At 43.8% G+C, this 27,055-nt stretch overlaps 1 protein-coding gene and 41 non-coding genes across 42 annotated transcripts; all 42 read right to left on the bottom strand.

Moving 5' to 3' along the window:
* Positions 1-459: 459 nt before the first annotated feature.
* trnak-cuu (transfer RNA lysine (anticodon CUU)) lies at positions 460-532 on the bottom strand. Its single transcript has one exon. It is a non-coding gene; the product is annotated as a tRNA-Lys (tRNA).
* A 1,937-nt stretch (positions 533-2,469) lies between these two features.
* Positions 2,470-7,574, bottom strand: LOC110014613 (uncharacterized). Its single transcript, XM_078949212.1, has 10 exons — positions 7,235-7,574; positions 6,573-6,833; positions 6,101-6,335; positions 4,744-5,972; positions 3,960-4,622; positions 3,734-3,786; positions 3,400-3,653; positions 3,016-3,261; positions 2,570-2,750; positions 2,470-2,505 (listed from the first exon to the last, which is right to left on the bottom strand). Exons 1-10 carry the CDS (start codon positions 7,572-7,574, stop codon positions 2,470-2,472), a joined length of 3,498 nt encoding a protein of 1,165 aa, XP_078805338.1.
* Positions 7,575-8,990: 1,416 nt separating this feature from the next.
* Positions 8,991-9,079, bottom strand: trnay-gua (transfer RNA tyrosine (anticodon GUA)). Its single transcript is given in 2 exon segments — positions 8,991-9,026; positions 9,043-9,079. It is a non-coding gene; the product is annotated as a tRNA-Tyr (tRNA).
* A 605-nt stretch (positions 9,080-9,684) lies between these two features.
* On the bottom strand, positions 9,685-9,757 carry trnak-cuu (transfer RNA lysine (anticodon CUU)). The gene has a single exon. It is a non-coding gene; the product is annotated as a tRNA-Lys (tRNA).
* Positions 9,758-10,146: 389 nt separating this feature from the next.
* On the bottom strand, positions 10,147-10,219 carry trnar-acg (transfer RNA arginine (anticodon ACG)). The gene has a single exon. It is a non-coding gene; the product is annotated as a tRNA-Arg (tRNA).
* A 124-nt stretch (positions 10,220-10,343) lies between these two features.
* trnay-gua (transfer RNA tyrosine (anticodon GUA)) lies at positions 10,344-10,432 on the bottom strand. The gene is given in 2 exon segments: positions 10,344-10,379; positions 10,396-10,432. It is a non-coding gene; the product is annotated as a tRNA-Tyr (tRNA).
* A 605-nt stretch (positions 10,433-11,037) lies between these two features.
* trnak-cuu (transfer RNA lysine (anticodon CUU)) lies at positions 11,038-11,110 on the bottom strand. Its single transcript has one exon. It is a non-coding gene; the product is annotated as a tRNA-Lys (tRNA).
* Positions 11,111-11,499: 389 nt separating this feature from the next.
* trnag-acc (transfer RNA glycine (anticodon ACC)) lies at positions 11,500-11,572 on the bottom strand. Its single transcript has one exon. It is a non-coding gene; the product is annotated as a tRNA-Gly (tRNA).
* Positions 11,573-11,696: 124 nt separating this feature from the next.
* On the bottom strand, positions 11,697-11,785 carry trnay-gua (transfer RNA tyrosine (anticodon GUA)). Its single transcript is given in 2 exon segments — positions 11,697-11,732; positions 11,749-11,785. It is a non-coding gene; the product is annotated as a tRNA-Tyr (tRNA).
* A 605-nt stretch (positions 11,786-12,390) lies between these two features.
* On the bottom strand, positions 12,391-12,463 carry trnak-cuu (transfer RNA lysine (anticodon CUU)). The gene has a single exon. It is a non-coding gene; the product is annotated as a tRNA-Lys (tRNA).
* A 388-nt stretch (positions 12,464-12,851) lies between these two features.
* Positions 12,852-12,924, bottom strand: trnar-acg (transfer RNA arginine (anticodon ACG)). The gene has a single exon. It is a non-coding gene; the product is annotated as a tRNA-Arg (tRNA).
* A 124-nt stretch (positions 12,925-13,048) lies between these two features.
* On the bottom strand, positions 13,049-13,137 carry trnay-gua (transfer RNA tyrosine (anticodon GUA)). Its single transcript is given in 2 exon segments — positions 13,049-13,084; positions 13,101-13,137. It is a non-coding gene; the product is annotated as a tRNA-Tyr (tRNA).
* Positions 13,138-13,742: 605 nt separating this feature from the next.
* On the bottom strand, positions 13,743-13,815 carry trnak-cuu (transfer RNA lysine (anticodon CUU)). The gene has a single exon. It is a non-coding gene; the product is annotated as a tRNA-Lys (tRNA).
* A 389-nt stretch (positions 13,816-14,204) lies between these two features.
* Positions 14,205-14,277, bottom strand: trnag-acc (transfer RNA glycine (anticodon ACC)). The gene has a single exon. It is a non-coding gene; the product is annotated as a tRNA-Gly (tRNA).
* Positions 14,278-14,401: 124 nt separating this feature from the next.
* Positions 14,402-14,490, bottom strand: trnay-gua (transfer RNA tyrosine (anticodon GUA)). The gene is given in 2 exon segments: positions 14,402-14,437; positions 14,454-14,490. It is a non-coding gene; the product is annotated as a tRNA-Tyr (tRNA).
* A 605-nt stretch (positions 14,491-15,095) lies between these two features.
* Positions 15,096-15,168, bottom strand: trnak-cuu (transfer RNA lysine (anticodon CUU)). Its single transcript has one exon. It is a non-coding gene; the product is annotated as a tRNA-Lys (tRNA).
* Positions 15,169-15,557: 389 nt separating this feature from the next.
* Positions 15,558-15,630, bottom strand: trnag-acc (transfer RNA glycine (anticodon ACC)). Its single transcript has one exon. It is a non-coding gene; the product is annotated as a tRNA-Gly (tRNA).
* Positions 15,631-15,754: 124 nt separating this feature from the next.
* trnay-gua (transfer RNA tyrosine (anticodon GUA)) lies at positions 15,755-15,843 on the bottom strand. Its single transcript is given in 2 exon segments — positions 15,755-15,790; positions 15,807-15,843. It is a non-coding gene; the product is annotated as a tRNA-Tyr (tRNA).
* A 605-nt stretch (positions 15,844-16,448) lies between these two features.
* Positions 16,449-16,521, bottom strand: trnak-cuu (transfer RNA lysine (anticodon CUU)). Its single transcript has one exon. It is a non-coding gene; the product is annotated as a tRNA-Lys (tRNA).
* Positions 16,522-16,910: 389 nt separating this feature from the next.
* On the bottom strand, positions 16,911-16,983 carry trnar-acg (transfer RNA arginine (anticodon ACG)). Its single transcript has one exon. It is a non-coding gene; the product is annotated as a tRNA-Arg (tRNA).
* Positions 16,984-17,107: 124 nt separating this feature from the next.
* trnay-gua (transfer RNA tyrosine (anticodon GUA)) lies at positions 17,108-17,196 on the bottom strand. The gene is given in 2 exon segments: positions 17,108-17,143; positions 17,160-17,196. It is a non-coding gene; the product is annotated as a tRNA-Tyr (tRNA).
* A 605-nt stretch (positions 17,197-17,801) lies between these two features.
* trnak-cuu (transfer RNA lysine (anticodon CUU)) lies at positions 17,802-17,874 on the bottom strand. The gene has a single exon. It is a non-coding gene; the product is annotated as a tRNA-Lys (tRNA).
* Positions 17,875-18,263: 389 nt separating this feature from the next.
* Positions 18,264-18,336, bottom strand: trnar-acg (transfer RNA arginine (anticodon ACG)). The gene has a single exon. It is a non-coding gene; the product is annotated as a tRNA-Arg (tRNA).
* Positions 18,337-18,460: 124 nt separating this feature from the next.
* trnay-gua (transfer RNA tyrosine (anticodon GUA)) lies at positions 18,461-18,549 on the bottom strand. The gene is given in 2 exon segments: positions 18,461-18,496; positions 18,513-18,549. It is a non-coding gene; the product is annotated as a tRNA-Tyr (tRNA).
* Positions 18,550-19,154: 605 nt separating this feature from the next.
* trnak-cuu (transfer RNA lysine (anticodon CUU)) lies at positions 19,155-19,227 on the bottom strand. The gene has a single exon. It is a non-coding gene; the product is annotated as a tRNA-Lys (tRNA).
* Positions 19,228-19,616: 389 nt separating this feature from the next.
* On the bottom strand, positions 19,617-19,689 carry trnar-acg (transfer RNA arginine (anticodon ACG)). The gene has a single exon. It is a non-coding gene; the product is annotated as a tRNA-Arg (tRNA).
* Positions 19,690-19,813: 124 nt separating this feature from the next.
* On the bottom strand, positions 19,814-19,902 carry trnay-gua (transfer RNA tyrosine (anticodon GUA)). Its single transcript is given in 2 exon segments — positions 19,814-19,849; positions 19,866-19,902. It is a non-coding gene; the product is annotated as a tRNA-Tyr (tRNA).
* Positions 19,903-20,507: 605 nt separating this feature from the next.
* trnak-cuu (transfer RNA lysine (anticodon CUU)) lies at positions 20,508-20,580 on the bottom strand. The gene has a single exon. It is a non-coding gene; the product is annotated as a tRNA-Lys (tRNA).
* A 389-nt stretch (positions 20,581-20,969) lies between these two features.
* trnag-acc (transfer RNA glycine (anticodon ACC)) lies at positions 20,970-21,042 on the bottom strand. The gene has a single exon. It is a non-coding gene; the product is annotated as a tRNA-Gly (tRNA).
* Positions 21,043-21,166: 124 nt separating this feature from the next.
* Positions 21,167-21,255, bottom strand: trnay-gua (transfer RNA tyrosine (anticodon GUA)). Its single transcript is given in 2 exon segments — positions 21,167-21,202; positions 21,219-21,255. It is a non-coding gene; the product is annotated as a tRNA-Tyr (tRNA).
* Positions 21,256-21,854: 599 nt separating this feature from the next.
* On the bottom strand, positions 21,855-21,927 carry trnak-cuu (transfer RNA lysine (anticodon CUU)). The gene has a single exon. It is a non-coding gene; the product is annotated as a tRNA-Lys (tRNA).
* Positions 21,928-22,316: 389 nt separating this feature from the next.
* trnar-acg (transfer RNA arginine (anticodon ACG)) lies at positions 22,317-22,389 on the bottom strand. The gene has a single exon. It is a non-coding gene; the product is annotated as a tRNA-Arg (tRNA).
* A 124-nt stretch (positions 22,390-22,513) lies between these two features.
* trnay-gua (transfer RNA tyrosine (anticodon GUA)) lies at positions 22,514-22,602 on the bottom strand. The gene is given in 2 exon segments: positions 22,514-22,549; positions 22,566-22,602. It is a non-coding gene; the product is annotated as a tRNA-Tyr (tRNA).
* Positions 22,603-23,207: 605 nt separating this feature from the next.
* trnak-cuu (transfer RNA lysine (anticodon CUU)) lies at positions 23,208-23,280 on the bottom strand. Its single transcript has one exon. It is a non-coding gene; the product is annotated as a tRNA-Lys (tRNA).
* A 389-nt stretch (positions 23,281-23,669) lies between these two features.
* Positions 23,670-23,742, bottom strand: trnag-acc (transfer RNA glycine (anticodon ACC)). Its single transcript has one exon. It is a non-coding gene; the product is annotated as a tRNA-Gly (tRNA).
* A 124-nt stretch (positions 23,743-23,866) lies between these two features.
* On the bottom strand, positions 23,867-23,955 carry trnay-gua (transfer RNA tyrosine (anticodon GUA)). The gene is given in 2 exon segments: positions 23,867-23,902; positions 23,919-23,955. It is a non-coding gene; the product is annotated as a tRNA-Tyr (tRNA).
* A 599-nt stretch (positions 23,956-24,554) lies between these two features.
* On the bottom strand, positions 24,555-24,627 carry trnak-cuu (transfer RNA lysine (anticodon CUU)). Its single transcript has one exon. It is a non-coding gene; the product is annotated as a tRNA-Lys (tRNA).
* A 389-nt stretch (positions 24,628-25,016) lies between these two features.
* On the bottom strand, positions 25,017-25,089 carry trnar-acg (transfer RNA arginine (anticodon ACG)). The gene has a single exon. It is a non-coding gene; the product is annotated as a tRNA-Arg (tRNA).
* Positions 25,090-25,213: 124 nt separating this feature from the next.
* Positions 25,214-25,302, bottom strand: trnay-gua (transfer RNA tyrosine (anticodon GUA)). Its single transcript is given in 2 exon segments — positions 25,214-25,249; positions 25,266-25,302. It is a non-coding gene; the product is annotated as a tRNA-Tyr (tRNA).
* Positions 25,303-25,907: 605 nt separating this feature from the next.
* On the bottom strand, positions 25,908-25,980 carry trnak-cuu (transfer RNA lysine (anticodon CUU)). The gene has a single exon. It is a non-coding gene; the product is annotated as a tRNA-Lys (tRNA).
* A 389-nt stretch (positions 25,981-26,369) lies between these two features.
* Positions 26,370-26,442, bottom strand: trnar-acg (transfer RNA arginine (anticodon ACG)). Its single transcript has one exon. It is a non-coding gene; the product is annotated as a tRNA-Arg (tRNA).
* Positions 26,443-26,566: 124 nt separating this feature from the next.
* On the bottom strand, positions 26,567-26,655 carry trnay-gua (transfer RNA tyrosine (anticodon GUA)). The gene is given in 2 exon segments: positions 26,567-26,602; positions 26,619-26,655. It is a non-coding gene; the product is annotated as a tRNA-Tyr (tRNA).
* Between the last annotated feature and the right edge of the window lie 400 nt (positions 26,656-27,055).

Below are 27,055 nucleotides of genomic sequence, written 5' to 3'. Positions count from 1 at the left end.
TTGTCTTGAGCAAGCATCTGTGACTTGGTGTACCTTGATAACATCACTCCCTATATGCAGTTTAGCTAATTTGGTTCTTAGTTCTTGCTAGTCATTGATGTTTTTCCCCTATCCCACGGTTCTGCTAAAGAGAGGTGTAAGCCTCTGTCTCCTTCATCCAATGCAGCTTGCTGAGGAATTCTGTGTCCATACAAACATTTTTCAATGATCTTTTTGCAAAGAATCGGCATGTTTCATAATGATTGCTGAACATTGACAGGCACGTTAAGAACTACTCATTTAAGGATCATCAAACACCTTTAGTGATTCTTAGCAACCAATTCCTGGTGGAGTAACTGAAGCTTATTGTTGGGGAGGGGGGGGGGCTTGGAAGATGACCAGAGCACCATTTTACTTGTGCAATGGCACAACAAACAAATAGCTTAACTGAAATCATACTGACAGCTTCAGTCAAGTCATCGCCCGACGTGGGGCTCGAACCCACGACCCTGAGATTAAGAGTCTCATGCTCTACCGACTGAGCTAGCCAGGCATGAAAGTCTTTCAGAGCCCTTGAAGAAAAAAAAACAAGGTACTAATCCAATGAGATGTGAACGACACATCTATTGCGTTTACAGCTGAGTACGTTCAACCTTCTGGTGAAATTATTTTGGCGCATGCAACAAGATAGCGAAGATTATCAGATAACAGCTCACTTGTGCAAATATGATGTCTGAAAGATTGTGCAAAATGGTGGCCATAAAAGCCGAAAGAGGCACTCGAATGTGACGGAAGATGAGATGTTTTCTGTGAAAGACAAGGTGAGGGTAAGCTTTGGGTCTAGAAACAGGGTGATTGTTGAGTGTGTCTTATGGGATTTTCATGATTTGCAGTGTGGGTTGGCTAATTGCTCATTTTAGCAATGTGGAAGTGACCAAAAGCCGAGCTAGCTAGGAGTTGAACCTAGAATCTTCTGATCCGTAGTCAGATGCGTTATCCATTGCGCCAAGGACTGCGCCCATCAGATGAGGTAAAGTTTTCAAGTTTTGGACGAACGCATGCAGAGGCCGCGGGTTCGAGCCCCGCACCGGACGCGTTCGAACTGTTTTTTTTTTGGCCTCGTGGCTTTCTTAACCTCTTCTGCCAAGTTTGCCAGGCCTCATAGCAAATGAGATTTGTTAATAATAGAGTTCTAAACTATATGAAATTAATAATGGAATTATAAACTATATGAAAAATTAAGATTTTTTTTTCACCTTATTGTAACAGTGACTTTATTTTTTTATATTTATATTCACCTTATTTGTTGGTCATTTCATTCTGTAATTTGAAGTTAGATTCCTTTAGACTGGAGTTTGAAGAGAAAATGAATTTAAATGTATTTGAAAACATTATAAAGATTGACAATAAAGTTTGCTTTGAATCTTGAAACAAAATGAATTGAACAAAATGAATTAATGTACTACAGCAGCATAACAATATAATTATTTGTGTAAAAACAACTACAGATGTAATGTATTCACAATCTTCTAAAATCTGACTGTTGATTTAAAAGATGAACACAAATTAAAATACTCAAGTGCTCATGTAAAAGTTCTTTAATGCAAATACCTCCGTAAATGGCATCCATATGACAGTTTCTATCCAAAAATTCAATTATTATATTTTGATCAAATACTGAAATATTTAAATAGCAAATTTAAATGACAAATACAACTCAAAGCATAAAAAACACAATAATTCTTACAGAAAACACCAACAAAATATTATAGAAAAAATATATAAAAGATGGTATCATCATTACAATGTTTAACTTTAGAAAAAACAAAATCTATATAGAAAAGCACAAAAATAAACCGATATAAAACAATAGGTGCTTTGGATGTGCAGATTTTTCTGTGCAAGGACTGCTCTGTTTGTGGTGGTGTTGGTGGTGGTCCTTTTAAACAAGAAAGACAACTTGAAGCTTAAAAAACACAATAATTCTTACAGAAAACACCAACAAAATATTATAGAAAACATATATAAAAGATGGTGTCATTACAATGTTTAAAAAATTATATAAACCAGTATAAAACATTAGGTGCTTTGGATGTGCAAGTTTTTCTGTGCAAGGACTGCTTTTTGTTTAAAGTGGTGGTGCTGGTGGTGGTGGGTCATTTCCTCCCTTTTTTTTCCCATACCCACGCTTCTGTAGCTCAGCCCTCCAATTGTCAAATGACTGAGTCTCTGTTGCTTCACAAAACCAGTTCCCAAAGTACTGACGGTGGGATGGTGGCTGTCTGTTTCCACCGCATTTGCTGCAAGTAATGGTTTCTGTTTTTTTAATGTATTTCCTTTTCATAATACCCATTTTTTCTGCTTCCATTTTCCTCTTTCGGTATTGTTGTGTCGTGTATGGCGTGCTGGAAAGAGGCTGAGGTGATGGCGGCACAGCAAGTATGATCGGCACGGCAGGAGGAGGAGGCAGGACAAAACTGAATGGGACATTTAAAACGGGAGGAACCAAAACCTGTGAGGTGGATCCTGATGGGATGATGAAGGGTGTAGAACTCAATTGGGGTGCTAGTGCCTGCAGCTGTGGTTTTGCCTCCCCAGCAGTGTTGGGCGGAAGCACAAAAATGTGCGGCTGAGCTGAGGTCCCCATCTGTAAAGGTGTTCCTTTCTGGAGTGGATCTGGAAGTTTTTCTGTAGCTGCCATGGAAGCAGCAGGTTGTGGGATGCCCTGGTTTAAAATTAGTTTTTCTTGTGCCCGGCACCGCCTGCTGTACCTGTAAATATGTGCAAAACGAAAAGGTTCAACAATAGAATCAAAACAGGGTAACAGCTCCAGCTGCCTTTGTGTTTATAAGATGCAAGACAAATGAAAAAGCCCCCCCTACTATTGTTTGATCCTATTTTTTGATTAAACTGTTTTGATTTTCCTCTATGCATTCTGGAGGATACAGCTTCTTATATTTTTCTGTTTGATGTTGTTGAAAATGTATTCATAAAGACTGAAAATGTCATGTATTAAAATCATTCTAATTTACTTACCATTGTGTGACTGTAGCAGCATTTACTTCTGGGAGCTGGATGGTGGTCTCACTCATAATTCTGGCATTTGAGACGACACACTCTCTAATCGTCCTGTACATTCGCACCACCATAGTGAACCGAGAAACCTTCTTCCCTTCGCATCGGACGGCGTTTGGGTACAAGGCACAGAGTCTCACAAAGATGGCCTCTGACACTCGGTTGCAGTCTGGCCACTGTGCAGGACTGTGAGCCCCGATAAAACACCTGAATGAAAAAAGAAGGGGAAAAGTAAGGACAAAAAAACAAGGATATATGATTTAAAGTGTTATTTTAAAACCAAACATTTTGTTTTGTGTCACTTCTTTTGGTGGCTCAGCTCTTGTGTGTTTTTTGTCTACTCACCTTTTTGTGCTTTCGACGCCGGGGGCTACAATTTTTTTGGTTGCTCTAAATCTACCCTGCTTCAGGTGGGCTTGGTGACGCTGGGAGTAAACCGTTTTTTGTTTGTCATAATCCCCCAATGACTGCCACAGGGAAACGATCCGGTTTGACTCCTCTGCAGTCACCACAAGGTTATTGTGCCGGAGGCCGACCAAGAAATCAGCCAGCTCCTGCACGGCCCCATAACCCTCCACGTTGTCAGGGCCGACAGAATCCTATAAAACAAGAACAACAATTAGTGAATCAAATTAAAAGAAAAAAGACATTTATGCTTTTGAAAAGAACTTAGTCTTACGTCACATGAAGAGTCCAACTGTTGAGGGGTTGCTGGCAGATCTGTTTTGGAGGCTGTAAAAGAAAAAAGCAAATCCCTTAATAAACAGTAACATGATAAATCCTTATAATGAAAGCACTCCTAGACCTTTTTCCCATTTGCAAAACAAAATACCGGTAAATAAATAAAAAACATACATACTACTTTACTTTTTCTTTTTTCAATAGAAAAGTTGAACTAAACTCACTGCTCTGTTCAGCGGGGGATAAGACACAAGGGGGAACAGAGGTGGTGGCGGAAGGTGATGAAGAGGGAGATGGTGATGTAGGTCCAGGCGCTGAGTGTGTCGCACTCGTTGAAGGACCCTCAGGAGGAGGAGGAGACCAAGAGGGGCCAGGCTGAGGGTCTGGAGCTGACAGACTGCTGGTGGGTGCCAAGGATGACGTTGAAGAGACTGTGAAGGTCCTCACTGGCTCCAAAGTGGCCACAGTGAAGTCTTCAAACTCTTCGGGTTCATTGAAGCTGTCTTCAATCTCCATGTCCATTGTCTCAGACTCTTCAACAGCCTGTCTGTAATCTTGGAGAACTTTACCAGTTTGCTGGTAAAGGTACTCCACCCCTAGAAGTTCACCTGTAAAAGGCAAAGCACTCATTAGAAGAAGAAAAAAGGTTTTGAAGTTCTTTTCAAAAAAAGTGTGCATACCTGTGTATTTCCTTGGCCCAGTATAGGGAACAATTTCCTGGCCAAGGACCTCCTCAGACAAACTGTTAGCAGCATGCCGCAGGAGATGGTCGTAGGAGCATGGCTGCTGCTGCTTGTCTGATGTGGCGGCTACAGCGCGGTCTTCATTCCACCTGGCCAGCCCATCTAACAGGTAGGCCTGGAAGAAGACATCACTTGCCAGGGTGCCTGTAGTATCCATGGAAAAAACAAAACACACGTTTCCATGCATAAATACATATGGCTTTCTATATTTTTTACAATATTTTAGGATTTTTGTGTTTCAAGGAAAGATAAAAGAACAACTTACCAGGGATGAACCTATTCAGGTGAAGATGAAAAGATTCAAGGGATGTTGAACCTCTGGCACAGCGGTATGTGGGCAAACGATGTCCTCCTTTCAGGATTGTTCCCGTCCTGGTGTACAGCTGGATGCCTGGGGGGTCCTGGATGCAGGCCACATGTTTTGCCTGAGCAGCTAAAATGCCAGCCATGCGTTCCGAGTTGATCAGAGGGACCCCCAGAGTGTCGCGGCCATTGTCCCCATCAAAAGCTTGGATGAGGCTTTTGATGAGAGCCAGAGTCTCCTGAGAGCCACGTGTCGTTCTCCTGCAGTGCAGGGCTAACTCACTGCGGCTAATGGACCGCAGCACGTCAGCATCTGAGGGATTGGTGAGCCTGGCAGAAAGTTCGGAGCGCTTTGCGATCTTGAGGGCTGTCAGATCTTCCTCATCCCACATAAAGAGACAGTGGCTGAGGCGCCTCATGAAGGATGCATACAGCTGGTGTGAATCCGTGGTGCAGCCCACCGAAAACCTTCTCATGAAGTGCCATATGTCCAGGCGGATGTGAAGGTCTTTCCACTTCTGGAACATTCGCCGAAGAAGCGTGTTTCCACAGCAGTCTCTGTCGACGTAAAGCACTTCAGGGGGAGGTACCCCAGCCACTGCATATCTCCTTATTAGCCCTTCGATCATTGGCCCCAAGCCAAAACCTTCGCTAGCAGTGAGCACAGACATTATTATTTGGCCGTGCTCATTGCCAACATTTGTTGCCCAGGTCGCTGTTCCAAAACCCCTTCCAGCCAGTTTCCGAGCCACTTTCTTGGTGGAGTCCAGCTTCAAGATGCGTCCATAAGTTGATGTCACTGAGGCCTTGACCTCAGTCAGCCTCTGGAGAACATCTTGGGCGTAGACCTGCATCATCCACCTGTGCTTTGGAACAGTAGGCATTGGAGGGGGAGGTGAAAACGTGACTGGTCTTATGAGACCCTTTTCAACAGCCCCTTTGACTTGTTTACAGTCCGTCAGGTACTGGACAGTCTTCTTCAGCCACACTTCTGAATGACTCTCCTGCACCTTCTTCCTAATCTGGCTGCTGCTGTTTCCCAGACCCCTCTGGCGCATCAAAGTGACCACCCTCAGGTCACAGGCAAGCTTGGATGTGAGGATGCAGGGAAACTGCCCCCTGTGCCCCACATCCAGCTGGGAGACGATGGCATGGCTCCAGCTGATGACCTTTCTTTTGCATATTTGCAAACTAAATATTCAGATGCCACAAAGTAAGTTATGTCCAGAGAAATAACTTGCCTGATCTTCTGATGAACACCAGATGAGGTCAGAAGCCCTTTGTGGCAATCTGAATGAGGACATGTCAGCTTGACTTGCCAGAGTTTTCGGGGCATCCAAAGGAAGAGGGGGCTGCCAAAATAGTCTTCGGGCTGAGGGACATTGGTGACGTGCAATGGGAATTGTGGAGGATACCACCACAGTCTGTCCACCCTGCTGAAGTCCAGTTCAGGATGTCCTTGCGCTGTCCATTTGAAAAGAGCTTTGGACATCCATCTCTGGTCCACCTCAGGCAGTGTGTGGAGCCAGCCGGCTGGAAGACACACTCTTTGTGCTGAAAGGAAAAAGAGAAGGTAAAAAGTCTATTAATAGAATTTGTGCATGGATAAAATTTAAAATTTCAGGGGACACTTAAACCTTAAAGCTTTTTCAGTCAGAGCAAATGCAAAAGGGTTTTGTTTAAATATATAAATAAAAATGTTGGTGTCAGTGGTGTGTGTGTGTGTTTTTTTTTTTCTTTAAATGCATGCTTGAGTAAATACATAAAAAATTCTATATAAAATGTACATACTTGCTGAGTGAGATTTATCCCATCTGAGTGCTTCTGCCAGAAGCGTGCTGTCGTCCACTTCACTCGACACGGGTAGAAATGTGGTGGGAGTTTTTGGACCTGCAGCGGTGGAGAACTCCTCACTGGCTTTAGGGCCAAAGGCTGGTGGTGTCTGTGGAGGATTGATGGAGGTTTCCACAGTTGGGTGTGGGGAAGAGGGTCCTGCTACTGGGAGGGAGGAGGAGGAGGAGGAGGGGGAGGCTTCGAGGGTGAAGGGGGATCCTACAAGCGCAGGTGAGGAAGAAAGGGATCCAGCTGGCTTGTTTAAAGTTGTGGATGTGGAATGTGGCCGTGCATGTATCAAAGCTGAAAAACAACAACAACACAGCATTAACATCCACTGCCAATAAGATTTAATGTAACTCAGGGTTTGGAAAAAAAGAGAATTGTTTTCTTACAGGGTCTGACTTTAAATGGGGACGCCAGCCTTTTTACAGCTTTCTCAATGTTTTTGTCCTTGGCCAAATTACCCACTAATAGGGAAGAGAGAGACGCGGTGGAGATGGGCTGAGGAGTTTTGGGGTGTGATGGTGAACTGGGAGGTCTTGCAGCAGAAGGATTAGACGTTGATGGAGTCTGAGAAGAAGAGGATGCCATCGATGGTCCCGGCTGGCTGGACAAACTAGGCTGTGTTTTCTCTCGTGACCACTGCTCCTCTTTCATCGCCACAGCAGTTTTGGCAGATGGAAACATTTCCATGTATTCTCTGAAACTTTCTTTGTTGCTGGCATGATCCTTGGTGTCTTTACTACCCCCTGTTGGATCTCTCTTCATAGCAGCAACAAGGTAGGCAGCATAACCTAAAGCATTTTCCAGCAGCCATTTGAATGTCTGGCCCTGGAAAATACCAAACTGGATCTCAAAGAAGCCAAGAAGATGCTTTCTGTTGGAAAGATCTCCCTGATGATCCAGCAGGTTCTTTGTTGCCTTTTCCAGTACTGCTTCTGGGGACAAGGGCTTCATCCATGGCTTTCCTTTTTTTGCCTTCTTATAGGAATAGGCTTCAGATGAGTCTGACAAATTCAGAATGCCACTAGCCAGTCTTCTGAATCTGGGTTCCATCATAAAAGCTGAATGAATCAAATGAGAAAAGCAGATTGTAAACCATAAAATGAGCTGTGCAAACACAAGATGAAAAAATAAAATGCTACAGAAGGCTTTGATCCAGTTTTATTTGATTGGATGGATACTTGTATTACTTACTTTGATTTTTTTGTGTGTTCTTAAATACCAATTGCTTGTTTTTTGCGGAATGTTATTAATTTAAATTATTATTAATTATTATTATTATTAATTACTATTATTCTAAACATTAAACACAACAAAAGAAAATAACATATTGCAAAGCTTGAGGACAACAGTCTGACTCATTCCCGAAATAATTCATTCATAAATTTTTCTTGTGTTTAATAATAAAAACAACAAAAATAACTTTGAACAAATAAAAGTATTCGTGTGCATGTGTTAAAGTACTCGCTAGTAAAACATGCGGCCGAAAGGCAAATAACAAACACAAAGAAGCAGCAATCGACACGTAAAAAGTCCGGTTATTATTCATATTTGAGCAGCTGATGCTCTGATTTTATTTTTGGCCTGACGTTTTCAATACAGTAAATGACCAACGTGAAAAACACCGCTGCTTGCTAAAAGTTCGGTTACACATTTCAGCTAGCCTAGCTTTCAGACGATTAAAAAAGATTTACTTGTTATTTTACTACACGGTCAGTGGAAAAACCCCGCTGGTTGAACAACAACAATGGAGGACACTTACTGTAAATGACCAAAGGAAAACAACCTTTCTAGCGGAGTACGACAGGTAATACCATCAGCAAAAACGTGTTATTACGATCGCACAAACATTTAAAATTAAATTTCACAATGACAACTCCGTACTTACTGTGAAAAGTCGTGATCAGCGTTGAAAACGGGATCAAATCTTGCTCCGACACTTTTAGCGATGTTCGCAGATGCAAATGAAGCGCTCTTTTTTTTTTTTTTTTTTTTTTTTCCTTCAAGCGCTCTTCTCTCTTCTTGCATCTCATTGGTTAGTCCTTTGTCATCGCCCCAGAAATTCATCGTGGCAACTGATTGGGTAATTCTAGGTTACTCTTGGGCGAGATGTCGTACGCTAGAGAACAGCTTATTGGAGGAGAGGTTCGAATCTTGGTTGCAAGTAAGTGATTTGATTGGATATCACAACCAAGAATGACCGAGATCGAGCTCGACTAACCAGCGGCCGGGGGCGCCACTAGCCCCATGCGTTTGTATTCATGTGGCCCGCAGAGCGCAAAGATCCTCTTTTGCTTTTTCAGCCAATGAAAGGCAAAGGTCCATTTGCCAAAGAAAAAAGACAGTCAGCCCACCTTAAGTGAAAGCTCTTCCTTCGAGCCGGAATTGAACCAGCGACCTAAGGATACCTGTCCCGCTTCATCTACAGTCCTCCGCTCTACCATCTGAGCTATCGAAGGGAATGGAGCAGTAGTTTTCCAGGCCTCTTTATGGATATACCATGTCCCACAGACTCCTTGAAAGGGACCCATTGTGACTCAGGCCTTCTGCTAACAGGGGATGCTAGTGCGACACTGAACCATCAAAGGCAAGATTTGGTGAAATGTCTTGTCTTGAGCAAGCATCTGTGACTTGGTGTACCTTGATAACATCACTCCCTATATGCAGTTTAGCTAATTTGGTTCTTAGTTCTTGCTAGTCATTGATGTTTTTCCCCTATCCCAAGGTTCTGCTAAAGAGAGGTGTAAGCCTCTGTCTCCTTCATCCAATGCAGCTTGCTGAGGAATTCTGTGTCCATACAAACATTTTTCAATGATCTTTTTGCAAAGAATCGGCATGTTTCATAATGATTGCTGAACATTGACAGGCACGTTAAGAACTACTCATTTAAGGATCATCAAACACCTTTAGTGATTCTTAGCAACCAATTCCTGGTGGAGTAACTGAAGCTTATTGTTGGGGAGGGGGGGGCTTGGAAGATGACCAGAGCACCATTTTACTTGTGCTATGGCACAACAAACAAATAGCTTAACTGAAATCATACTGACAGCTTCAGTCAAGTCATCGCCCGACGTGGGGCTCGAACCCACGACCCTGAGATTAAGAGTCTCATGCTCTACCGACTGAGCTAGCCAGGCATGAAAGTCTTTCAGAGCCCTTGAAGAAAAAAAAACAAGGTACTAATCCAATGAGATGTGAACGACACATCTATTGCGTTTACAGCTGAGTACGTTCAACCTTCTGGTGAAATTATTTTGGCGCATGCAACAAGATAGCGAAGATTATCAGATAACAGCTCACTTGTGCAAATATGATGTCTGAAAGATTGTGCAAAATGGTGGCCATAAAAGCCGAAAGAGGCACTCGAATGTGACGGAAGATGAGATGTTTTCTGTGAAAGACAAGGTGAGGGTAAGCTTTGGGTCTAGAAACAGGGTGATTGTTGAGTGTGTCTTATGGGATTTTCATGATTTGCAGTGTGGGTTGGTTAATTGCTCATTTTAGCAATGTGGAAGTGACCAAAAGCCGAGCTAGCTAGGAGTCGAACCTAGAATCTTCTGATCCGTAGTCAGATGCGTTATCCATTGCGCCACTAGCCCCATGCCTTTGTATTCATGTGGCCCGCAGAGCGCAAAGATCCTCTTTTGCTTTTTCAGCCAATGAAAGGCAAAGGTCCATTTGCCAAAGAAAAAAGACAGTCAGCCCACCTTAAGTGAAAGCTCTTCCTTCGAGCCGGAATTGAACCAGCGACCTAAGGATACCTGTCCCGCTTCATCTACAGTCCTCCGCTCTACCATCTGAGCTATCGAAGGGAATGGAGCAGTAGTTTTCCAGGCCTCTTTATGGATATACCATGTCCCACAGACTCCTTGAAAGGGACCCATTGTGACTCAGGCCTTCTGCTAACAGGGGATGCTAGTGCGACACTGAACCATCAAAGGCAAGATTTGGTGAAATGTCTTGTCTTGAGCAAGCATCTGTGACTTGGTGTACCTTGATAACATCACTCCCTATATGCAGTTTAGCTAATTTGGTTCTTAGTTCTTGCTAGTCATTGATGTTTTTCCCCTATCCCAAGGTTCTGCTAAAGAGAGGTGTAAGCCTCTGTCTCCTTCATCCAATGCAGCTTGCTGAGGAATTCTGTGTCCATACAAACATTTTTCAATGATCTTTTTGCAAAGAATCGGCATGTTTCATAATGATTGCTGAACATTGACAGGCACGTTAAGAACTACTCATTTAAGGATCATCAAACACCTTTAGTGATTCTTAGCAACCAATTCCTGGTGGAGTAACTGAAGCTTATTGTTGGGGAGGGGGGGGCTTGGAAGATGACCAGAGCACCATTTTACTTGTGCTATGGCACAACAAACAAATAGCTTAACTGAAATCATACTGACAGCTTCAGTCAAGTCATCGCCCGACGTGGGGCTCGAACCCACGACCCTGAGATTAAGAGTCTCATGCTCTACCGACTGAGCTAGCCAGGCATGAAAGTCTTTCAGAGCCCTTGAAGAAAAAAAAACAAGGTACTAATCCAATGAGATGTGAACGACACATCTATTGCGTTTACAGCTGAGTACGTTCAACCTTCTGGTGAAATTATTTTGGCGCATGCAACAAGATAGCGAAGATTATCAGATAACAGCTCACTTGTGCAAATATGATGTCTGAAAGATTGTGCAAAATGGTGGCCATAAAAGCCGAAAGAGGCACTCGAATGTGACGGAAGATGAGATGTTTTCTGTGAAAGACAAGGTGAGGGTAAGCTTTGGGTCTAGAAACAGGGTGATTGTTGAGTGTGTCTTATGGGATTTTCATGATTTGCAGTGTGGGTTGGCTAATTGCTCATTTTAGCAATGTGGAAGTGACCAAAAGCCGAGCTAGCTAGGAGTCGAACCTAAAATCTTCTGATCGGTAGTCAGATGCGTTATCCATTGCGCCACTAGCCCCATGCATTTGTATTCACGTGGCCCGCAGAGCGCAAAGATCCTCTTTTGCTTTTTCAGCCAATGAAAGGCAAAGGTCCATTTGCCAAAGAAAAAAGACATTCAGCCCACCTTAAGTGAAAGCTCTTCCTTCGAGCCGGAATTGAACCAGCGACCTAAGGATACCTGTCCCGCTTCATCTACAGTCCTCCGCTCTACCATCTGAGCTATCGAAGGGAATGGAGCAGTAGTTTTCCAGGCCTCTTTATGGATATACCATGTCCCACAGACTCCTTGAAAGGGACCCATTGTGACTCAGGCCTTCTGCTAACAGGGGATGCTAGTGCGACACTGAACCATCAAAGGCAAGATTTGGTGAAATGTCTTGTCTTGAGCAAGCATCTGTGACTTGGTGTACCTTGATAACATCACTCCCTATATGCAGTTTAGCTAATTTGGTTCTTAGTTCTTGCTAGTCATTGATGTTTTTCCCCTATCCCAAGGTTCTGCTAAAGAGAGGTGTAAGCCTCTGTCTCCTTCATCCAATGCAGCTTGCTGAGGAATTCTGTGTCCATACAAACATTTTTCAATGATCTTTTTGCAAAGAATCGGCATGTTTCATAATGATTGCTGAACATTGACAGGCACGTTAAGAACTACTCATTTAAGGATCATCAAACACCTTTAGTGATTCTTAGCAACCAATTCCTGGTGGAGTAACTGAAGCTTATTGTTGGGGAGGGGGGGGCTTGGAAGATGACCAGAGCACCATTTTACTTGTGCTATGGCACAACAAACAAATAGCTTAACTGAAATCATACTGACAGCTTCAGTCAAGTCATCGCCCGACGTGGGGCTCGAACCCACGACCCTGAGATTAAGAGTCTCATGCTCTACCGACTGAGCTAGCCAGGCATGAAAGTCTTTCAGAGCCCTTGAAGAAAAAAAAACAAGGTACTAATCCAATGAGATGTGAACGACACATTATTGCGTTTACAGCTGAGTACGTTCAACCTTCTGGTGAAATTATTTTGGCGCATGCAACAAGATAGCGAAGATTATCAGATAACAGCTCACTTGTGCAAATATGATGTCTGAAAGATTGTGCAAAATGGTGGCCATAAAAGCCGAAAGAGGCACTCGAATGTGACGGAAGATGAGATGTTTTCTGTGAAAGACAAGGTGAGGGTAAGCTTTGGGTCTAGAAACAGGGTGATTGTTGAGTGTGTCTTATGGGATTTTCATGATTTGCAGTGTGGGTTGGTTAATTGCTCATTTTAGCAATGTGGAAGGGACCAAAAGCCGAGCTAGCTAGGAGTCGAACCTAGAATCTTCTGATCCGTAGTCAGATGCGTTATCCATTGCGCCACTAGCCCCATGCCTTTGTATTCATGTGGCCCGCAGAGCGCAAAGATCCTCTTTTGCTTTTTCAGCCAATGAAAGGCAAAGGTCCATTTGCCAAAGAAAAAAGACAGTCAGCCCACCTTAAGTGAAAGCTCTTCCTTCGAGCCGGAATTGAACCAGCGACCTAAGGATACCTGTCCCGCTTCATCTACAGTCCTCCGCTCTACCATGTGAGCTATCGAAGGGAATGGAGCAGTAGTTTTCCAGGCCTCTTTATGGATATACCATGTCCCACAGACTCCTTGAAAGGGACCCATTGTGACTCAGGCCTTCTGCTAACAGGGGATGCTAGTGCGACACTGAACCATCAAAGGCAAGATTTGGTGAAATGTCTTGTCTTGAGCAAGCATCTGTGACTTGGTGTACCTTGATAACATCACTCCCTATATGCAGTTTAGCTAATTTGGTTCTTAGTTCTTGCTAGTCATTGATGTTTTTCCCCTATCCCAAGGTTCTGCTAAAGAGAGGTGTAAGCCTCTGTCTCCTTCATCCAATGCAGCTTGCTGAGGAATTCTGTGTCCATACAAACATTTTTCAATGATCTTTTTGCAAAGAATCGGCATGTTTCATAATGATTGCTGAACATTGACAGGCACGTTAAGAACTACTCATTTAAGGATCATCAAACACCTTTAGTGATTCTTAGCAACCAATTCCTGGTGGAGTAACTGAAGCTTATTGTTGGGGAGGGGGGGGCTTGGAAGATGACCAGAGCACCATTTTACTTGTGCTATGGCACAACAAACAAATAGCTTAACTGAAATCATACTGACAGCTTCAGTCAAGTCATCGCCCGACGTGGGGCTCGAACCCACGACCCTGAGATTAAGAGTCTCATGCTCTACCGACTGAGCTAGCCAGGCATGAAAGTCTTTCAGAGCCCTTGAAGAAAAAAAAACAAGGTACTAATCCAATGAGATGTGAACGACACATCTATTGCGTTTACAGCTGAGTACGTTCAACCTTCTGGTGAAATTATTTTGGCGCATGCAACAAGATAGCGAAGATTATCAGATAACAGCTCACTTGTGCAAATATGATGTCTGAAAGATTGTGCAAAATGGTGGCCATAAAAGCCGAAAGAGGCACTCGAATGTGACGGAAGATGAGATGTTTTCTGTGAAAGACAAGGTGAGGGTAAGCTTTGGGTCTAGAAACAGGGTGATTGTTGAGTGTGTCTTATGGGATTTTCATGATTTGCAGTGTGGGTTGGCTAATTGCTCATTTTAGCAATGTGGAAGTGACCAAAAGCCGAGCTAGCTAGGAGTCGAACCTAAAATCTTCTGATCGGTAGTCAGATGCGTTATCCATTGCGCCACTAGCCCCATGCATTTGTATTCACGTGGCCCGCAGAGCGCAAAGATCCTCTTTTGCTTTTTCAGCCAATGAAAGGCAAAGGTCCATTTGCCAAAGAAAAAAGACATTCAGCCCACCTTAAGTGAAAGCTCTTCCTTCGAGCCGGAATTGAACCAGCGACCTAAGGATACCTGTCCCGCTTCATCTACAGTCCTCCGCTCTACCATCTGAGCTATCGAAGGGAATGGAGCAGTAGTTTTCCAGGCCTCTTTATGGATATACCATGTCCCACAGACTCCTTGAAAGGGACCCATTGTGACTCAGGCCTTCTGCTAACAGGGGATGCTAGTGCGACACTGAACCATCAAAGGCAAGATTTGGTGAAATGTCTTGTCTTGAGCAAGCATCTGTGACTTGGTGTACCTTGATAACATCACTCCCTATATGCAGTTTAGCTAATTTGGTTCTTAGTTCTTGCTAGTCATTGATGTTTTTCCCCTATCCCAAGGTTCTGCTAAAGAGAGGTGTAAGCCTCTGTCTCCTTCATCCAATGCAGCTTGCTGAGGAATTCTGTGTCCATACAAACATTTTTCAATGATCTTTTTGCAAAGAATCGGCATGTTTCATAATGATTGCTGAACATTGACAGGCACGTTAAGAACTACTCATTTAAGGATCATCAAACACCTTTAGTGATTCTTAGCAACCAATTCCTGGTGGAGTAACTGAAGCTTATTGTTGGGGAGGGGGGGGCTTGGAAGATGACCAGAGCACCATTTTACTTGTGCTATGGCACAACAAACAAATAGCTTAACTGAAATCATACTGACAGCTTCAGTCAAGTCATCGCCCGACGTGGGGCTCGAACCCACGACCCTGAGATTAAGAGTCTCATGCTCTACCGACTGAGCTAGCCAGGCATGAAAGTCTTTCAGAGCCCTTGAAGAAAAAAAAACAAGGTACTAATCCAATGAGATGTGAACGACACATCTATTGCGTTTACAGCTGAGTACGTTCAACCTTCTGGTGAAATTATTTTGGCGCATGCAACAAGATAGCGAAGATTATCAGATAACAGCTCACTTGTGCAAATATGATGTCTGAAAGATTGTGCAAAATGGTGGCCATAAAAGCCGAAAGAGGCACTCGAATGTGACGGAAGATGAGATGTTTTCTGTGAAAGACAAGGTGAGGGTAAGCTTTGGGTCTAGAAACAGGGTGATTGTTGAGTGTGTCTTATGAGATTTTCATGATTTGCAGTGTGGGTTGGCTAATTGCTCATTTTAGCAATGTGGAAGTGACCAAAAGCCGAGCTAGCTAGGAGTCGAACCTAAAATCTTCTGATCGGTAGTCAGATGCGTTATCCATTGCGCCACTAGCCCCATGCATTTGTATTCACGTGGCCCGCAGAGCGCAAAGATCCTCTTTTGCTTTTTCAGCCAATGAAAGGCAAAGGTCCATTTGCCAAAGAAAAAAGACATTCAGCCCACCTTAAGTGAAAGCTCTTCCTTCGAGCCGGAATTGAACCAGCGACCTAAGGATACCTGTCCCGCTTCATCTACAGTCCTCCGCTCTACCATCTGAGCTATCGAAGGGAATGGAGCAGTAGTTTTCCAGGCCTCTTTATGGATATACCATGTCCCACAGACTCCTTGAAAGGGACCCATTGTGACTCAGGCCTTCTGCTAACAGGGGATGCTAGTGCGACACTGAACCATCAAAGGCAAGATTTGGTGAAATGTCTTGTCTTGAGCAAGCATCTGTGACTTGGTGTACCTTGATAACATCACTCCCTATATGCAGTTTAGCTAATTTGGTTCTTAGTTCTTGCTAGTCATTGATGTTTTTCCCCTATCCCAAGGTTCTGCTAAAGAGAGGTGTAAGCCTCTGTCTCCTTCATCCAATGCAGCTTGCTGAGGAATTCTGTCTCCATACAAACATTTTTCAATGATCTTTTTGCAAAGAATTGGCATGTTTCATAATGATTGCTGAACATTGACAGGCACGTTAAGAACTACTCATTTAAGGATCATCAAACACCTTTAGTGATTCTTAGCAACCAATTCCTGGTGGAGTAACTGAAGCTTATTGTTGGGGAGGGGGGGGCTTGGAAGATGACCAGAGCACCATTTTACTTGTGCAATGGCACAACAAACAAATAGCTTAACTGAAATCATACTGACAGCTTCAGTCAAGTCATCGCCCGACGTGGGGCTCGAACCCACGACCCTGAGATTAAGAGTCTCATGCTCTACCGACTGAGCTAGCCAGGCATGAAAGTCTTTCAGAGCCCTTGAAGAAAAAAAAACAAGGTACTAATCCAATGAGATGTGAACGACACATCTATTGCGTTTACAGCTGAGTACGTTCAACCTTCTGGTGAAATTATTTTGGCGCATGCAACAAGATAGCGAAGATTATCAGATAACAGCTCACTTGTGCAAATATGATGTCTGAAAGATTGTGCAAAATGGTGGCCATAAAAGCCGAAAGAGGAACTCGAATGTGACGGAAGATGAGATGTTTTCTGTGAAAGACAAGGTGAGGGTAAGCTTTGGGTCTAGAAACAGGGTGATTGTTGAGTGTGTCTTATGGGATTTTCATGATTTGCAGTGTGGGTTGGCTAATTGCTCATTTTAGCAATGTGGAAGTGACCAAAAGCCGAGCTAGCTAGGAGTCAAACCTAGAATCTTCTGATCCGTAGTCAGATGCGTTATCCATTGCGCCACTAGCCCCATGCCTTTGTATTCATGTGGCCCGCAGAGGGCAAAGATCCTCTTTTGCTTTTTCAGCCAATGAAAGGCAAAGGTCCATTTGCCAAAGAAAAAAGACAGTCAGCCCACCTTAAGTGAAAGCTCTTCCTTCGAGCCGGAATTGAACCAGCGACCTAAGGATACCTGTCCCGCTTCATCTACAGTCCTCCGCTCTACCATCTGAGCTATCGAAGGGAATGGAGCAGTAGTTTTCCAGGCCTCTTTATGGATATACCATGTCCCACAGACTCCTTGAAAGGGACCCATTGTGACTCAGGCCTTCTGCTAACAGGGGATGCTAGTGCGACACTGAACCATCAAAGGCAAGATTTGGTGAAATGTCTTGTCTTGAGCAAGCATCTGTGACTTGGTGTACCTTGATAACATCACTCCCTATATGCAGTTTAGCTAATTTGGTTCTTAGTTCTTGCTAGTCATTGATGTTTTTCCCCTATCCCAAGGTTCTGCTAAAGAGAGGTGTAAGCCTCTGTCTCCTTCATCCAATGCAGCTTGCTGAGGAATTCTGTGTCCATACAAACATTTTTCAATGATCTTTTTGCAAAGAATCGGCATGTTTCATAATGATTGCTGAACATTGACAGGCACGTTAAGAACTACTCATTTAAGGATCATCAAACACCTTTAGTGATTCTTAGCAACCAATTCCTGGTGGAGTAACTGAAGCTTATTGTTGGGGAGGGGGGGGCTTGGAAGATGACCAGAGCACCATTTTACTTGTGCAATGGCACAACAAACAAATAGCTTAACTGAAATCATACTGACAGCTTCAGTCAAGTCATCGCCCGACGTGGGGCTCGAACCCACAACCCTGAGATTAAGAGTCTCATGCTCTACCGACTGAGCTAGCCAGGCATGAAAGTCTTTCAGAGCCCTTGAAGAAAAAAAAACAAGGTACTAATCCAATGAGATGTGAACGACACATCTATTGCGTTTACAGCTGAGTACGTTCAACCTTCTGGTGAAATTATTTTGGCGCATGCAACAAGATAGCGAAGATTATCAGATAACAGCTCACTTGTGCAAATATGATGTCTGAAAGATTGTGCAAAATGGTGGCCATAAAAGCCGAAAGAGGAACTCGAATGTGACGGAAGATGAGATGTTTTCTGTGAAAGACAAGGTGAGGGTAAGCTTTGGGTCTAGAAACAGGGTGATTGTTGAGTGTGTCTTATGGGATTTTCATGATTTGCAGTGTGGGTTGGCTAATTGCTCATTTTAGCAATGTGGAAGTGACCAAAAGCCGAGCTAGCTAGGAGTCAAACCTAGAATCTTCTGATCCGTAGTCAGATGCGTTATCCATTGCGCCACTAGCCCCATGCCTTTGTATTCATGTGGCCCGCAGAGGGCAAAGATCCTCTTTTGCTTTTTCAGCCAATGAAAGGCAAAGGTCCATTTGCCAAAGAAAAAAGACAGTCAGCCCACCTTAAGTGAAAGCTCTTCCTTCGAGCCGGAATTGAACCAGCGACCTAAGGATACCTGTCCCGCTTCATCTACAGTCCTCCGCTCTACCATCTGAGCTATCGAAGGGAATGGAGCAGTAGTTTTCCAGGCCTCTTTATGGATATACCATGTCCCACAGACTCCTTGAAAGGGACCCATTGTGACTCAGGCCTTCTGCTAACAGGGGATGCTAGTGCGACACTGAACCATCAAAGGCAAGATTTGGTGAAATGTCTTGTCTTGAGCAAGCATCTGTGACTTGGTGTACCTTGATAACATCACTCCCTATATGCAGTTTAGCTAATTTGGTTCTTAGTTCTTGCTAGTCATTGATGTTTTTCCCCTATCCCAAGGTTCTGCTAAAGAGAGGTGTAAGCCTCTGTCTCCTTCATCCAATGCAGCTTGCTGAGGAATTCTGTGTCCATACAAACATTTTTCAATGATCTTTTTGCAAAGAATCGGCATGTTTCATAATGATTGCTGAACATTGACAGGCACGTTAAGAACTACTCATTTAAGGATCATCAAACACCTTTAGTGATTCTTAGCAACCAATTCCTGGTGGAGTAACTGAAGCTTATTGTTGGGGAGGGGGGGGCTTGGAAGATGACCAGAGCACCATTTTACTTGTGCAATGGCACAACAAACAAATAGCTTAACTGAAATCATACTGACAGCTTCAGTCAAGTCATCGCCCGACGTGGGGCTCGAACCCACAACCCTGAGATTAAGAGTCTCATGCTCTACCGACTGAGCTAGCCAGGCATGAAAGTCTTTCAGAGCCCTTGAAGAAAAAAAAACAAGGTACTAATCCAATGAGATGTGAACGACACATCTATTGCGTTTACAGCTGAGTACGTTCAACCTTCTGGTGAAATTATTTTGGCGCATGCAACAAGATAGCGAAGATTATCAGATAACAGCTCACTTGTGCAAATATGATGTCTGAAAGATTGTGCAAAATGGTGGCCATAAAAGCCGAAAGAGGCACTCGAATGTGACGGAAGATGAGATGTTTTCTGTGAAAGACAAGGTGAGGGTAAGCTTTGGGTCTAGAAACAGGGTGACTGTTGACTGTGTCTTTTGGGATTTTCATGATTTGCAGTGTGGGTTGGCTAATTGCTCATTTTAGCAATGTGGAAGTGACCAAAAGCCGAGCTAGCTAGGAGTCGAACCTAGAATCTTCTGATCCGTAGTCAGATGCGTTATCCATTGCGCCACTAGCCCCATGCGTTTGTATTCACGTGGCCCGCAGAGCGCAAAGATCCTCTTTTGCTTTTTCAGCCAATGAAAGGCAAAGGTCCATTTGCCAAAGAAAAAAGACAGTGAGCCCACCTTAAGTGAAAGCTCTTCCTTCGAGCCGGAATTGAACCAGCGACCTAAGGATACCTGTCCCGCTTCATCTACAGTCCTCCGCTCTACCATCTGAGCTATCGAAGGGAATGGAGCAGTAGTTTTCCAGGCCTCTTTATGGATATACCATGTCCCACAGACTCCTTGAAAGGGACCCATTGTGACTCAGGCCTTCTGCTAACAGGGGATGCTAGTGCGACACTGAACCATCAAAGGCAAGATTTGGTGAAATGTCTTGTCTTGAGCAAGCATCTGTGACTTGGTGTACCTTGATAACATCACTCCCTATATGCAGTTTAGCTAATTTGGTTCTTAGTTCTTGCTAGTCATTGATGTTTTTCCCCTATCCCAAGGTTCTGCTAAAGAGAGGTGTAAGCCTCTGTCTCCTTCATCCAATGCAGCTTGCTGAGGAATTCTGTGTCCATACAAACATTTTTCAATGATCTTTTTGCAAAGAATCGGCATGTTTCATAATGATTGCTGAACATTGACAGGCACGTTAAGAACTACTCATTTAAGGATCATCAAACACCTTTAGTGATTCTTAGCAACCAATTCCTGGTGGAGTAACTGAAGCTTATTGTTGGGGAGGGGGGGGCTTGGAAGATGACCAGAGCACCATTTTACTTGTGCTATGGCACAACAAACAAATAGCTTAACTGAAATCATACTGACAGCTTCAGTCAAGTCATCGCCCGACGTGGGGCTCGAACCCACGACCCTGAGATTAAGAGTCTCATGCTCTACCGACTGAGCTAGCCAGGCATGAAAGTCTTTCAGAGCCCTTGAAGAAAAAAAAACAAGGTACTAATCCAATGAGATGTGAACGACACATCTATTGCGTTTACAGCTGAGTACGTTCAACCTTCTGGTGAAATTATTTTGGCGCATGCAACAAGATAGCGAAGATTATCAGATAACAGCTCACTTGTGCAAATATGATGTCTGAAAGATTGTGCAAAATGGTGGCCATAAAAGCCGAAAGAGGCACTCGAATGTGACGGAAGATGAGATGTTTTCTGTGAAAGACAAGGTGAGGGTAAGCTTTGGGTCTAGAAACAGGGTGATTGTTGAGTGTGTCTTATGGGATTTTCATGATTTGCAGTGTGGGTTGGCTAATTGCTCATTTTAGCAATGTGGAAGTGACCAAAAGCCGAGCTAGCTAGGAGTCGAACCTAAAATCTTCTGATCGGTAGTCAGATGCGTTATCCATTGCGCCACTAGCCCCATGCATTTGTATTCACGTGGCCCGCAGAGCGCAAAGATCCTCTTTTGCTTTTTCAGCCAATGAAAGGCAAAGGTCCATTTGCCAAAGAAAAAAGACATTCAGCCCACCTTAAGTGAAAGCTCTTCCTTCGAGCCGGAATTGAACCAGCGACCTAAGGATACCTGTCCCGCTTCATCTACAGTCCTCCGCTCTACCATCTGAGCTATCGAAGGGAATGGAGCAGTAGTTTTCCAGGCCTCTTTATGGATATACCATGTCCCACAGACTCCTTGAAAGGGACCCATTGTGACTCAGGCCTTCTGCTAACAGGGGATGCTAGTGCGACACTGAACCATCAAAGGCAAGATTTGGTGAAATGTCTTGTCTTGAGCAAGCATCTGTGACTTGGTGTACCTTGATAACATCACTCCCTATATGCAGTTTAGCTAATTTGGTTCTTAGTTCTTGCTAGTCATTGATGTTTTTCCCCTATCCCAAGGTTCTGCTAAAGAGAGGTGTAAGCCTCTGTCTCCTTCATCCAATGCAGCTTGCTGAGGAATTCTGTGTCCATACAAACATTTTTCAATGATCTTTTTGCAAAGAATTGGCATGTTTCATAATGATTGCTGAACATTGACAGGCACGTTAAGAACTACTCATTTAAGGATCATCAAACACCTTTAGTGATTCTTAGCAACCAATTCCTGGTGGAGTAACTGAAGCTTATTGGGGGGGGGGCTTGGAAGATGACCAGAGCACCATTTTACTTGTGCAATGGCACAACAAACAAATAGCTTAACTGAAATCATACTGACAGCTTCAGTCAAGTCATCGCCCGACGTGGGGCTCGAACCCACGACCCTGAGATTAAGAGTCTCATGCTCTACCGACTGAGCTAGCCAGGCATGAAAGTCTTTCAGAGCCCTTGAAGAAAAAAAAACAAGGTACTAATCCAATGAGATGTGAACGACACATCTATTGCGTTTACAGCTGAGTACGTTCAACCTTCTGGTGAAATTATTTTGGCGCATGCAACAAGATAGCGAAGATTATCAGATAACAGCTCACTTGTGCAAATATGATGTCTGAAAGATTGTGCAAAATGGTGGCCATAAAAGCCGAAAGAGGAACTCGAATGTGACGGAAGATGAGATGTTTTCTGTGAAAGACAAGGTGAGGGTAAGCTTTGGGTCTAGAAACAGGGTGATTGTTGAGTGTGTCTTATGGGATTTTCATGATTTGCAGTGTGGGTTGGCTAATTGCTCATTTTAGCAATGTGGAAGTGACCAAAAGCCGAGCTAGCTAGGAGTCGAACCTAGAATCTTCTGATCCGTAGTCAGATGCGTTATCCATTGCGCCACTAGCCCCATGCCTTTGTATTCATGTGGCCCGCAGAGGGCAAAGATCCTCTTTTGCTTTTTCAGCCAATGAAAGGCAAAGGTCCATTTGCCAAAGAAAAAAGACAGTCAGCCCACCTTAAGTGAAAGCTCTTCCTTCGAGCCGGAATTGAACCAGCGACCTAAGGATACCTGTCCCGCTTCATCTACAGTCCTCCGCTCTACCATCTGAGCTATCGAAGGGAATGGAGCAGTAGTTTTCCAGGCCTCTTTATGGATATACCATGTCCCACAGACTCCTTGAAAGGGACCCATTGTGACTCAGGCCTTCTGCTAACAGGGGATGCTAGTGCGACACTGAACCATCAAAGGCAAGATTTGGTGAAATGTCTTGTCTTGAGCAAGCATCTGTGACTTGGTGTACCTTGATAACATCACTCCCTATATGCAGTTTAGCTAATTTGGTTCTTAGTTCTTGCTAGTCATTGATGTTTTTCCCCTATCCCAAGGTTCTGCTAAAGAGAGGTGTAAGCCTCTGTCTCCTTCATCCAATGCAGCTTGCTGAGGAATTCTGTGTCCATACAAACATTTTTCAATGATCTTTTTGCAAAGAATCGGCATGTTTCATAATGATTGCTGAACATTGACAGGCACGTTAAGAACTACTCATTTAAGGATCATCAAACACCTTTAGTGATTCTTAGCAACCAATTCCTGGTGGAGTAACTGAAGCTTATTGTTGGGGAGGGGGGGGCTTGGAAGATGACCAGAGCACCATTTTACTTGTGCTATGGCACAACAAACAAATAGCTTAACTGAAATCATACTGACAGCTTCAGTCAAGTCATCGCCCGACGTGGGGCTCGAACCCACGACCCTGAGATTAAGAGTCTCATGCTCTACCGACTGAGCTAGCCAGGCATGAAAGTCTTTCAGAGCCCTTGAAGAAAAAAAAACAAGGTACTAATCCAATGAGATGTGAACGACACATCTATTGCGTTTACAGCTGAGTACGTTCAACCTTCTGGTGAAATTATTTTGGCGCATGCAACAAGATAGCGAAGATTATCAGATAACAGCTCACTTGTGCAAATATGATGTCTGAAAGATTGTGCAAAATGGTGGCCATAAAAGCCGAAAGAGGCACTCGAATGTGACGGAAGATGAGATGTTTTCTGTGAAAGACAAGGTGAGGGTAAGCTTTGGGTCTAGAAACAGGGTGATTGTTGAGTGTGTCTTATGGGATTTTCATGATTTGCAGTGTGGGTTGGCTAATTGCTCATTTTAGCAATGTGGAAGTGACCAAAAGCCGAGCTAGCTAGGAGTCGAACCTAAAATCTTCTGATCGGTAGTCAGATGCGTTATCCATTGCGCCACTAGCCCCATGCATTTGTATTCACGTGGCCCGCAGAGCGCAAAGATCCTCTTTTGCTTTTTCAGCCAATGAAAGGCAAAGGTCCATTTGCCAAAGAAAAAAGACATTCAGCCCACCTTAAGTGAAAGCTCTTCCTTCGAGCCGGAATTGAACCAGCGACCTAAGGATACCTGTCCCGCTTCATCTACAGTCCTCCGCTCTACCATCTGAGCTATCGAAGGGAATGGAGCAGTAGTTTTCCAGGCCTCTTTATGGATATACCATGTCCCACAGACTCCTTGAAAGGGACCCATTGTGACTCAGGCCTTCTGCTAACAGGGGATGCTAGTGCGACACTGAACCATCAAAGGCAAGATTTGGTGAAATGTCTTGTCTTGAGCAAGCATCTGTGACTTGGTGTACCTTGATAACATCACTCCCTATATGCAGTTTAGCTAATTTGGTTCTTAGTTCTTGCTAGTCATTGATGTTTTTCCCCTATCCCAAGGTTCTGCTAAAGAGAGGTGTAAGCCTCTGTCTCCTTCATCCAATGCAGCTTGCTGAGGAATTCTGTGTCCATACAAACATTTTTCAATGATCTTTTTGCAAAGAATTGGCATGTTTCATAATGATTGCTGAACATTGACAGGCACGTTAAGAACTACTCATTTAAGGATCATCAAACACCTTTAGTGATTCTTAGCAACCAATTCCTGGTGGAGTAACTGAAGCTTATTGTGGGGGGGGCTTGGAAGATGACCAGAGCACCATTTTACTTGTGCAATGGCACAACAAACAAATAGCTTAACTGAAATCATACTGACAGCTTCAGTCAAGTCATCGCCCGACGTGGGGCTCGAACCCACGACCCTGAGATTAAGAGTCTCATGCTCTACCGACTGAGCTAGCCAGGCATGAAAGTCTTTCAGAGCCCTTGAAGAAAAAAAAACAAGGTACTAATCCAATGAGATGTGAACGACACATCTATTGCGTTTACAGCTGAGTACGTTCAACCTTCTGGTGAAATTATTTTGGCGCATGCAACAAGATAGCGAAGATTATCAGATAACAGCTCACTTGTGCAAATATGATGTCTGAAAGATTGTGCAAAATGGTGGCCATAAAAGCCGAAAGAGGAACTCGAATGTGACGGAAGATGAGATGTTTTCTGTGAAAGACAAGGTGAGGGTAAGCTTTGGGTCTAGAAACAGGGTGATTGTTGAGTGTGTCTTATGGGATTTTCATGATTTGCAGTGTGGGTTGGCTAATTGCTCATTTTAGCAATGTGGAAGTGACCAAAAGCCGAGCTAGCTAGGAGTCGAACCTAGAATCTTCTGATCCGTAGTCAGATGCGTTATCCATTGCGCCACTAGCCCCATGCCTTTGTATTCATGTGGCCCGCAGAGGGCAAAGATCCTCTTTTGCTTTTTCAGCCAATGAAAGGCAAAGGTCCATTTGCCAAAGAAAAAAGACAGTCAGCCCACCTTAAGTGAAAGCTCTTCCTTCGAGCCGGAATTGAACCAGCGACCTAAGGATACCTGTCCCGCTTCATCTACAGTCCTCCGCTCTACCATCTGAGCTATCGAAGGGAATGGAGCAGTAGTTTTCCAGGCCTCTTTATGGATATACCATGTCCCACAGACTCCTTGAAAGGGACCCATTGTGACTCAGGCCTTCTGCTAACAGGGGATGCTAGTGCGACACTGAACCATCAAAGGCAAGATTTGGTGAAATGTCTTGTCTTGAGCAAGCATCTGTGACTTGGTGTACCTTGATAACATCACTCCCTATATGCAGTTTAGCTAATTTGGTTCTTAGTTCTTGCTAGTCATTGATGTTTTTCCCCTATCCCAAGGTTCTGCTAAAGAGAGGTGTAAGCCTCTGTCTCCTTCATCCAATGCAGCTTGCTGAGGAATTCTGTGTCCATACAAACATTTTTCAATGATCTTTTTGCAAAGAATCGGCATGTTTCATAATGATTGCTGAACATTGACAGGCACGTTAAGAACTACTCATTTAAGGATCATCAAACACCTTTAGTGATTCTTAGCAACCAATTCCTGGTGGAGTAACTGAAGCTTATTGTTGGGGAGGGGGGGGCTTGGAAGATGACCAGAGCACCATTTTACTTGTGCTATGGCACAACAAACAAATAGCTTAACTGAAATCATACTGACAGCTTCAGTCAAGTCATCGCCCGACGTGGGGCTCGAACCCACGACCCTGAGATTAAGAGTCTCATGCTCTACCGACTGAGCTAGCCAGGCATGAAAGTCTTTCAGAGCCCTTGAAGAAAAAAAAACAAGGTACTAATCCAATGAGATGTGAACGACACATCTATTGCGTTTACAGCTGAGTACGTTCAACCTTCTGGTGAAATTATTTTGGCGCATGCAACAAGATAGCGAAGATTATCAGATAACAGCTCACTTGTGCAAATATGATGTCTGAAAGATTGTGCAAAATGGTGGCCATAAAAGCCGAAAGAGGCACTCGAATGTGACGGAAGATGAGATGTTTTCTGTGAAAGACAAGGTGAGGGTAAGCTTTGGGTCTAGAAACAGGGTGATTGTTGAGTGTGTCTTATGGGATTTTCATGATTTGCAGTGTGGGTTGGTTAATTGCTCATTTTAGCAATGTGGAAGTGACCAAAAGCCGAGCTAGCTAGGAGTCGAACCTAGAATCTTCTGATCCGTAGTCAGATGCGTTATCCATTGCGCCACTAGCCCCATGCCTTTGTATTCACGTGGCCCGCAGAGCGCAAAGATCCTCTTTTGCTTTTTCAGCCAATGAAAGGCAAAGGTCCATTTGCCAAAGAAAAAAGACATTCAGCCCACCTTAAGTGAAAGCTCTTCCTTCGAGCCGGAATTGAACCAGCGACCTAAGGATACCTGTCCCGCTTCATCTACAGTCCTCCGCTCTACCATCTGAGCTATCGAAGGGAATGGAGCAGTAGTTTTCCAGGCCTCTTTATGGATATACCATGTCCCACAGACTCCTTGAAAGGGACCCATTGTGACTCAGGCCTTCTGCTAACAGGGGATGCTAGTGCGACACTGAACCATCAAAGGCAAGATTTGGTGAAATGTCTTGTCTTGAGCAAGCATCTGTGACTTGGTGTACCTTGATAACATCACTCCCTATATGCAGTTTAGCTAATTTGGTTCTTAGTTCTTGCTAGTCATTGATGTTTTTCCCCTATCCCAAGGTTCTGCTAAAGAGAGGTGTAAGCCTCTGTCTCCTTCATCCAATGCAGCTTGCTGAGGAATTCTGTGTCCATACAAACATTTTTCAATGATCTTTTTGCAAAGAATCGGCATGTTTCATAATGATTGCTGAACA

The sequence above is a fragment of the Oryzias latipes genome, chromosome 6 (assembly GCF_053564925.1).
Source record: "Oryzias latipes strain Hd-rR chromosome 6, Olatipes_Hd-rR_3.1".
NCBI lineage: Eukaryota > Metazoa > Chordata > Actinopteri > Beloniformes > Adrianichthyidae > Oryzias > Oryzias latipes.
The sequence above is the reverse complement of the archived record's forward strand: the minus strand, read 5'-3'. Positions and strand labels throughout refer to the sequence as shown.